The sequence below is a fragment of the Propithecus coquereli genome, unplaced genomic scaffold (genome assembly GCF_000956105.1).
Source record: "Propithecus coquereli isolate 6110/MARCELLA unplaced genomic scaffold, Pcoq_1.0 Scaffold27, whole genome shotgun sequence".
NCBI classification, from domain to species: Eukaryota; Metazoa; Chordata; class Mammalia; order Primates; family Indriidae; genus Propithecus; species Propithecus coquereli.
In genome coordinates this window covers 2,282,894-2,293,196 of record NW_012148285.1, presented here as the reverse complement: position 1 = coordinate 2,293,196, position 10,303 = coordinate 2,282,894, and the positions used below count along the sequence as shown (strand labels likewise).

The following is a 10,303-nucleotide window of genomic DNA, read 5'->3' as shown; positions in this document are numbered from 1 at the left end:
CACATTTGCTACTGTTTGTGTTTTCTTTTGTGTTCCTGCACACCCTGCTTGGTTTCATTGGTTTACTTTTGGGGTGTGAGAAACATTAGCATGGTTCTAAGGGGCAGAGATACCCAAAAAGATACACTCATGCTGGGTGCGGTGGCCCATGCCTATAATCCTAGCACTCTGGGAGGTTGAGGTGGGAGGATTGCTTGAGGTCAGGAGTTCGAGACCAGCCTGAGCAAGAGTGAGACCTCATCTCTACCAAAAATAGAAAAAATTTGCTGGGTGTGGTGGCTCGCGCCTATAGTCCCGGCTACTTGGGAGGCTGAGGCAGGAGGATCACGTGAGCCCGGGAGTTTGAGGTTGCTGTGAGCTAAGCTAACGCCATGGCACTCTAGCCCAGGCAACGAAGCGAGACTCTGTCTCACCAAAAAAAAAAAAAAAGATATTCTCAGAAATGTCATGTTCCTCTCGCTCTGCTACCCTGTCCCATATCCCTGTTCTTACCATTCTGTTGACACACACCTGTGGGGATTTGAATTGTGTCCCCCCAAAAGATGAAGCCCCAACTCTACTACTTGTGAATGTGACCTTATTTGGAAATGAGGTCTTTGCAGATGATCAAGTGAAGATGAGATGATTAGGGTTACCCCTATGCCAGCGTGACTGTGTCTTTATAAAATGGGGAAATTTGAACACAGACACGCAGAGGGAAGATGTTGTGTAGTGAAGACACACAAGCCAAGCAATGCCCGAGGCTACGGAAGCTGGAGAGAGGCTGGAATGGATCCTCGCCTGCAACCTCAGGAGGAGCCAACCCTGCTTGCACCTTGATTACGGACCTCTGGCCTCCAGAACTTTCTGTTGTTTCAAGTCACGCAGTTAGTGGTTCTTTGTTCTAGCAGCCCTAGGAAATGAACACACGGTCTCCTTAGTTTCTGGGTTTTCCTTCCTATGTTTCTTTTGCACAAATGAGCAGAAACATGGATATTTTCCCTTATCCTCTTCTCTTCCCTGAAGGATAGCATATGATAGATAACTCTAGCACTTAGGAGCAGTATTGTTATTACTATTTTTGAGACATGGTCTCGCTCTGTCACCTAGGCTAGAGTGCCACGGTGCTGGGACTACAGGCCTGAGCCACTGCGCCCACCCAGTAGCTTTATTTTTAATGACAAAAGACTAAAAATAGTTTAAACATCTACCCATTGGGCACTAAGTACTTATCCATTACCTCGGAATTCTGTATGTTCATTAAAAAGAATAAGCAGTTGTATATGTACTAATATGGAAGGGTCTCTAAGATGTGTTTTTTTTTTTTTTTTTTTTTTTGAGACAGAGTCTCACTCCGTTGCCCGGGCTAGAGTGCTGTGGTGTCAGCCTAGCCATAGCAACCTAACACTCCTGGGCTCAAGCGATCCTACTGCCTCAGCCTCCCAAGTAGCTGGGACTATAGGCGCATGCCACCACACCTGGCTAATTTTTTCTATTTTTAATTGTTTGGCTAATTTCTTTCTATTTATACTAGAATACGGGTCTCGCTCTTGCTCAGGCTGGTCCCGAACTCCTGACCTCGGCCTCCCAGAGTGCTAGGATTACAGGAGTGAACCACCACGCCCCACTGATATGTTAATTTTTAAAACCTTCAACCTATTTCTGGACATTCTACATCACTCCTTCTTGTATGTTACAGATTTTCAAGGAAGAATAGCACTTCACAGGCAGATGTGGTTCCTTTAGGTCTGGATGTCCTCCTGGCTGACAGTGTGTCCTTGAAGCCATCATGTAATGAACGTCTGACTAGCGCCCGTGCGCTGATCTCACCTGGGGGCGGATGTGGGACGTGGCGTCAGAAGGCACCTGCCCACCCCTGCAGCTTTGCCCCTGAGGCTCCGATGAGCCCCAGCATCTTACGATGATGTGAAGCGTGTGGCGTGTGACGGCAGGTTGCCAAAGCCACACCCTGACACAGCAGCAGCTGTACGATGTGCAGTCATTTGTCATTTCTCTTTTGAGCAACAGCCTGACGTAGAGGAATCCACACGGCTGGACAGACTAGTTGTGAGGAGTGCGATATTCTGTGTCCAACATCTTTCTAATGCTCGTTCTTTCTGCATGTTTGTCCTTCCAGGAAAACGGGTCCTGTGTCCTCGGAGGACCACAGTCCAGTTGGGGAGCCTCAGGCGAAGCCTGGCCTTGTGCATTGGCGCCGCGCAGCCGTACAGCACGCAAGCGGCGGAGGACAAGGCGGAGGCCTTGCATTCCATCATAAGCAGCACCGAGACCGTGCAGGGTAGTGTGTTTGGCCACAGTGGGTCTGGGACGTCTGTCTTGGTTCATTGCTGGCTTGTAAGGGGAGGTTCTTCTGAGGTGGAGGTGTTGACTGATGGAGCCGCCTGCTCGCTGCAGGAGTTGGGTCTCAGGGAGCGTTGCCCTGAGTCACGTATCCTCTATTTCTGTCCCGGCGAGGGCCTCCCTCTTTATCCCAGGGTGTGCTGCCCCCTCTGGTGGTCGCCCATGAATTCGCCATGTGGCACCTTCTCTGGTGATTCACTGCACATCTGCTAACAATCAGGAGGCTGGACGCAAGCTCGGTGTTGGCCCAGCTCTTGCAGCACTGAATCCTCAAGTCGTCTTCCTGCCTCCCCCGGGAAGATAGAAGAGCAGCCTTCAGAGCCAGTTCCTGAAGTGGTTCTGTTTCTGGCTTTTAAGTGAGGCGACAAGAACAGAATCTTTGAAGTTGAGTTAAGAGAAATGAGGTTTTCTTGTTATTTTGCTTTTTGAATAATTAATGTGGAAACCGCTTTTTTAAAGAACACAATCCGGGTTCTGGTGAGAGCCAGCCCATTCTCATGCCTGAGTCCTTAGGGAAGTCCACCTCCAGGGCCCCCCAGAGGTGACCCGAGGTGCATCTGGCCTTAGCAGTGGGAGCGTTTGTTTCACGTGCGCCCCTTTCTGTGGAGAGAGGAGCTGCTCCATTTGTTCTGCCCCTGAGACCTCCTTACCTGAGAGAGATCATTTCTGTCCCCTTCTTTCTTTTTGTTCGTTCTTTTAAAAAATGTTTAAAACGCATAACCTTAAACATTCTTTTGAATGTTACGTAGCATGTTCTTCTGCAGAAATAGAAACTGAATTTTATTGGCCACGTCTGTGATTCATTACTAGGTTCCGTTTCCAAACACGAGTTCCAGGCTGAGACAAAGAAGCTTTTGGACATTGTTGCCCGTTCCTTATACTCAGAGAAAGAGGTACGCTACCTGTTAATTGCCACCAGTGCTGGTAGGGTTTCTTTTGGCAAAACTAATTTTATGCCATTCTGGGGAAATGCCAGACAATGTATTAGCTGTGAGAATGCATTAGACTTTGGACAGGTCCCCATCTTAAGCATCCAGTGAGAGTATTTTCTACCAAAATCTGTTTTGGGTTTTGTGGATAAGTGTATCCAGATGATTCTTTGGGCCAGATGGACTCTGGGAATTAACTGAATTTTGCCAATAATTGCAGAAGTCCCCAAATACTGGCGCGGGGCTCTGCTGAGATCCATTTCTGCAGAGCTGTCGAAGTACCCAAGGCCCCTGTGTCTTCCCCTTTGTCTTGTGTGACCACTTGCAGGTCTAGTTGGGGGCGTCAGTGGCTGGAGGAAGAAGGTTCCCTGGTCCTGTGTGTGTAGAGCAGGGAGGGTTATACGGAGCTTTCTGAGACAATTAAAACTCAGAGGTGATAGGACATGGAAAACTGGAGAGCAATCAGACCATCATCATTTACACGCTGATTGTTGCTAGAAATGCAAAGGGGAATTCTGAAGAAGGGTAAAGCACAATATTACAGAGTTCAGAGAGACTTTTCAGGAAATATTTCCAGGTGTTGTACTGTTACGTGCTATATTTCTGGATCCCAACGCTTTCCGCTGGGAAGGTCACCCACTTACTCCCACTTGGGTGCCGTCACTCACTTTAACTAGAAGCTCTGTCAAGGTGCTTTTCAGGTCCTGAGAGGACAGTTGCGGTTGAGCCCTGTGGCCCTTTTTCTCTGCGATGTGGCAGGTCTGGTGTTCGCTGGTCCTGGCTAGCTGAAGCGAAGCCAGCAAGTCTGTTTCCGCAGAGCAGGAGAAACAGATGTCTGGTGTGTGTTGTTATCCCTGTGCAAGAGTAGGGAACCGAGTGGTCCCTTGGAGGTTCTTGTTAAAGTTTCAGTTAACAAATGGATACAACTTGAGGGAGCATCCTGAAGGGAAAGAGTAGTAGCTTGCTAGGGAAAGCCATGTGGGGAGAAGTGATACACCATCAGTGACTTTATGACCTGCCCAGAGGAACTGCCTTCGACTAAAGCAGAAAATCTTTATGTTTAGAGAATTAGTGTTTGGTGGCAATTCTTGGACTTTAACAGTTGTTACAAATGCGGAGTGGGGCTCCTTTGTCCTCCATGCCTCTCATTTCTGTTCCTACAGGTGTTTATACGGGAGCTGATCTCCAATGCTAGCGATGCTTTGGAAAAACTGCGTCATAAGCTGGTGTCTGACGGCCAGACTCTGCCAGAAATGGAGATTCACTTGCAGACCGACTCTGAGAAAGGCACCATCACCATCCAGGTACCGCCTCTCGCGTCCAGGCGTGTGGCAGTCCAGGGCTCGCAGAGGAGACGGCACCTGCCTCTGGTTACGTCTCTGGGCTCCCGCTGACGTGCCGTCTTTGCTGTTAGGAGGGCTCTGGTTTTAATTTACTGCCAAAGTCGCACTCATTCATTATAGAAAATTTGGAAGACATAGGTGAGCAGAAAAGAAAATTAAAATCATCCATCATCCAAACATAATTGCTAGTAAGATTTTAGCACATGTCCATGTAAAGTTTGGTGTGTGCAGTTGTTAACATAGCTAAACATATTTTTAATATAGTTGTTTCATGTTTTTAAACTGTGCTTCCCCCTCGTAACACAGAGGAAGCAGCACTTGTGGTTGCTGTTGTGACAATTTTAAGGTCAAAGAGTTAGAAAGGCAAAGGGGTTTTTGTGAGGCAGTGGCCCTGGGGGACTTCGTGTTCCAGAGACAGCTGCCTGGAGACCTTCCGTCCCAGGGTCTCAGCGTAACTGGGGGGCTGGCACAGGCCTGGGTGGGTCTGAGCATCCCTTTCTAGAACACCAGCTTTTCCTAAGGCCATGCCAGATGGACGAGTGCGTGCGTGCGTGAGCGGATGATCAGTGATCACCGTTTTAGTTGAAGGCTTTGTGAGGTCTCAGCTTTATGTATTCCCTCTTGGGGAAAGAATTAGAGTCCGGGGGGAACCACCTTGGTGTGTGCAAGCTCTTCGTCACCAGAATTGGGTGGGGCGTGGGTTTCTTTCCTTCGCCTCCCCGAGCTGGCCTGTGGCAGGGCGGGGGGCATAGGGCTGGGATGTGCGAAGGGGCCTCCTGCACTTCCCTGCCATTTACAGCCGGGGCCCTTGGAGTGAATGATGGATGGATGTGTTGGGGGCAGGGGCAGCGTGGAAGGGACTTGTGGTCCCTGAGCAGAGAGGCTTGTCCTCATGTGCCACTACTTCCCGGGATTGTTTATATTATGAAAAGCATTTTTGTTTGCTTTTGTCTTTTATCTTCTTTTCTTTGTAAAAAAAAGAACAGTTCTAGATTTCCAGAAAATTTGAGCAGATAGTACAAAGGGTTCTGATACACCCCTGGCACTCAGTTTCCCCTAACACCTGACATGGGTGGTCCGTTGTTACAATTAATTAACCGATATTGATGCATTATTCTTATGTAAAGTTTTACTAAAGGCAGGGCTTTTGTGGGGCTCAGGTATTGTGCCATTCTCTCTCCCCTACTGACATTTTAGCTTCATTGCTTTTTGTTAGTTTTAGGGGATTCTTTAGGGAATAAAATATGTAGCCTTACTTTATCACTGTCTAGCTTGATTTGATATTTACCACTTCATTTATAATGCAAGAATCTTACAACGGTATCATTCCAATGACCAAACTTCTTTTTCTTTTGATGTCAAATATTTTGCATGCACACCTGTCGTAAACCCTCAAAGATTCCTTTCAAAATCTTACATGTGCGTTGGCTGTCAGCAAGTGATCTCTGCCTATATTGGAAATGTCTGTACTTCAACTTTATTTTATTTCTGAGCAGATTTAAAATTTAAAGGCAGTACAAAGAGTTGCCATATACTCCACACCTAGCTTCCTTTATGATTAAAGTCTTACGTTAGATTCATATGTTATGTTGGCTACAGTTAATGAACCAGGATTAATGTGTTTTTCCTTTTTTTTTTTTTTTTTGAGACAGTATCTTTCACCCGGGCTAGAGTGCCGTGGCGTCAGCCTAGCTCACAGCAACCTCAAACTCCTGAGCTCAAGAGATCCTCCTGCCTCAGCCTCCCAGAGTGCTGGGATTACTGGCGGGAGCCACTGCGCCTGGCCCGTGTGTTGTTCTTAACCAGAGCTGTTCAGGTTTCCCCATTTCCCCTTGATTTCCCTTTTCTGTCCCAGGATCTCCTCAGGATCCCACATGACACAGTCATCATGTTTCCTTAGGCTCCTCGTGACTGTGTCGCAGACTATCCTTATCTTTGGTGGCCTGGGCAGCTTGGAGGACTGGCCAGGTGTGTTGTCGGATGCTCCATTGGGGTTTGTCTGGTGTTTTTCTCATGATTAGACCCTGGAGTGTTGGCTTTGGGAGGAAAAGGGCAGAGGGTGAGGACCCTTCTCATCCCATCCTGTCCAGATCTGCACTGTCACACGCCTTGGCACAGTAGGTGTTGACCCTGACCGCCAGCTGAGGTCACGTTGAGGAGGGTCAGGGATTCCCTGGCATGCTTTTGCTCTGGGCACTTCCTTCACTTTCCGCCTTTTCCTTCAGAAGAGCTGGATGGTGGTGGAAGCTTATGGAGTCCGTGTATTTTATTTTGCAAAAACATAGAGAAGTTGAAAAGGCTAATACTGTGAATGCTCAAGTAACCACCACCCAGGTTAAAACGTAGAACACTCTGGAACCTTCACCCCCAGCTGCCCCTCCTTAGTCACAGCCCTTCCCAACACCCCCTTCTACCTGGAAATTAGCTGCTAGTCTAACTTTTGAGACAATTGTCTCCTTCCTTTTCTTCATGATTTTGCCGTCTGGGTTTGTATCTGAACAGTATGTTGCTTCATTTTGCCTGTTACAGTGAGGGGTCACAGAGGATGTATTTTCTGTGGTTTGCTTCTCTTGTTCAGTTATTGCAGTTCGGATTGCTATGTAGTACGCTGTTGTGTAAATATGCCATAATTTATCTAATCTACACATTTGGATTATTCATACTCTTCCGCAGTTACAGGTGATGTTGCAATAAGCATTTGTGTAAGTTTCTCCTGACGTTCAAGGGTGGGAGTTCCTGTGGGACCCGTACCCAGGAGTAGAGTTACTGGATGGCAGGGCTTGGGCACGCAGTGCTCTGCCGCAGGGCATCGCTGACGTGTGCTCTCCAAGGCTGTGAGGGTGCATTCCTGTTCCACCCCATCCTCGCCCACACTTGCTGTCACCAGACTTTTCCTTTTGGCCAGGGCGGTGCGTGAGTGATGGCGGACCCCTCTGCTTGTGGTCTGCATTTCCTGGGTTACGGATGTGGTTAAGCATTTTTCATTTTTGCTTCCTGCCTGTACTGAGTGAGCTCGGTTTACCTGCTCAGGATGTTGCTGTCAGGTATCGGAGCACATGAATGACACGTGTGTGCTGTAGACAAGCCCGTGTCCTGCTCTGGCACAGAGGGCCACCGGTCACCCCTGCCACAGGCACCCCATTATGAACCCGCCTGGCATCATTTGGAGGCCTCCTAAGTCGGGGCTCCCCTTGCAGCAACAGAGCCTGACCCCACCTCTCCACCACTTTCACTGTGACTTTTCCTCAGTTCTCTGTCTGCTTTCAAGACACAGTTCTGAGAAAGGCGTTAGGCGATGTCATGGTTGCGTGAACATCATAGGGTGTCCTCACACAAACCTAGATGCAGCCTGCTGCGCTCCCAGGCTAGGCTGTTGCTCCTGGGCGACACACCTGTACGGCGTGTTACTGCACTGAATACTGCAGCCAGCTCTAACACAATGGGAAGTATTTGTGTATCTAAAAATATCTAAATATGGAAAGGATACAGTAAAAACACAGTATAAAAGACAAAAAATGGTGTACCTGTGTAGGGCATGTACCATGAGTGGAGCTTGCAGGACTGGAAGTTGCTCCAGGTGAGTGAGCGAGCCAGTGGAGGGGGAGTGTGAAGGCCTCAGACGTTACTGTGCACCACTGCAGACTTTATCTATAAATACTGTGCACTTAACTTAGGCTACAGTAAATTTAAAAATATATTTTTTTCTTTCTTCAATAATAAATTAACATTAGCTTACTGTAACTTTTTTACTTTATAAACTTTTAATTTTTTTAACTTTTTGACTTTATAATAACATTTAGCTTAAAACACAAATACATTTTACAGCTGGACAAAAGTATTTTCTTTCTTTATGTCCTTTTTCTATAGGCTTTTTTTTTTTTTTTTTTTTAAAGATGAGGTCTTGCTCTGTTACCCAGGCTGGAGCGCAGTGGCCTGGTCGAAGCTCACTGCAGCCTTGAACTCCTGGCCTCAAGTGATCCTCCTGCCTCTGCCTCCCAAACTGCTAGGATTACAGGCATCAGCCACTGCACCCAGCCTTTTCTTCCTCTTAGGACTAAGGTGTGTGTATGTGCGTGCGTGCGTGCACGGGTGTGACTGTGTTTGTGCATGCAGGTGCGCACGTGTGTGGAATCCTTCCTGTTGGTCACTGTCTCGTTTGCTCACTCTCTGGTGTGTGTGTGTGCCCTTCTTTGTTGTTGTTTTTAAGTGAGCTTTATCAAAGTATGACTTGCATAGAACAAAATTCACCCCGTTTGATGAGTTTTGACCAGTGTATACCGCCCATATGGCCCCCATTCAGTTGTGATGCCAGCCACAGTGTTCCCTTTTGTCCCTTTGCAATGAGTTCCTTCCCCCATTCCCAACCCATAGCAACCACTCATCTGCTTTCTGTCACCATAGTTTTGTTTTTGCTAGGATTTCACATCTGTAGAATTACCCAGTACGTAGTCTTTTAAGTGTGGCTGCTTCCGCTCAGCACGGAGCTTTGCAATTCGCCCATGCTGTTGCCTGCACCAGTGGTTATTCCTTTCGTTACTGACAGGTGTTCTGTGTGGGTTCACCACGTGTTTACCCATTTAGCCCCTGGGGAGCATTGGGTCATTTCATTAGAGATGAAGCTTCTGCGAACCACTGAGTTCAAGTCTTTGTGGGGATATAGGTTTTCATCTCTCTTGAGTAAATACCTAGGAGTAGGATTTACTCCTAAATACCAGGGAGTAAGGTGGGTGTCTCTTTAACTTTATGAGAAACTGACGAATGTTTCCTAAGTGGGTGTCCAATTTGCATTGCTACCAGCAATGTATGAGAATTCCAGTTGCTGCTCATCCTTGGCAACACTTGGTGTTGTCAGACTTTTTAGCCATTTTAGTGGGTGTGCAGTAGCTTCTCACTGTGGTTTTAATTTGCATTTCCCTAATGATTAGTGGTGTTGAGCATCTTTTCATGTGTTTATTGGCCATGTGGTGAAATGTCTTGGTGAAATGTCTATTTAGATCTTTTGCTCATTTTTAATCAAGTTGTTTGCATTCTTATTATTGAATTGTAAGAGTTCTGTATATATTCTAGATAAGTCCTTATCAGATACACATTCTGCAAATATTTTCTCCCCGTCTGTGGCTTGCCTTTTTATTATCTTAGTGGTGTCTTTTGAAGAGCAAAATTTTTTGATTTTAATGAAGTAAAGTTTATCAGTTCTTGCTTGTATGCTTCATGCTTTTACTGATCTATCTAGAAATCTTTATATATTCTAGAGTCATAAAAATTTTCCCCTGTGCTTTCTTCTAGAAGTTTTATAGTTTTAGCTCCCATACTTATATCTATGATCCATTTCAAGTTAGTTTTGTGTATGGTATGAGGTAGGGGGTTAAGATTTATTTTTTGCAAATGACTATCCAGTTGTTTCAGCACCATCTGTTTAAAGACTTACCATCCCCATCCCCACTGAATTACCGTGGAATCTTTGTCAAAAATCAATTGACACACTACCTGTGTGGCTCACTTTCTGGACTCCGTTTGATTCCTTTGATCTGTGTGTCTGTCCTTAAATGCCCGTATCACACTGTCTGAATTACTGTGGCTTTACAGTAAGTCTTAAAATTAGGTTGTATAAGTTCTCCAACTTTGTTCTTTTTCAAAATATTCTAGGTTCTTTGTATTTCCATATAAATTTTAGAATCAGCTTGTCATTTT

At 46.4% G+C, this 10,303-nt stretch overlaps 1 protein-coding gene across 1 annotated transcript in view; it reads left to right on the top strand.

The window, feature by feature from the left end:
- TRAP1 (TNF receptor-associated protein 1) overlaps window positions 1-10,303 on the top strand; it is a 54,217-nt gene that overhangs the window by 24,137 nt on the left and 19,777 nt on the right. The window contains exons 2-4 of the mRNA XM_012647529.1: window positions 2,117-2,278; window positions 3,151-3,233; window positions 4,433-4,573. Coding sequence (XP_012502983.1) covers window positions 2,117-2,278; window positions 3,151-3,233; window positions 4,433-4,573 — 386 coding nt within the window. The remainder of the gene's footprint in view (window positions 1-2,116; window positions 2,279-3,150; window positions 3,234-4,432; window positions 4,574-10,303) is intronic.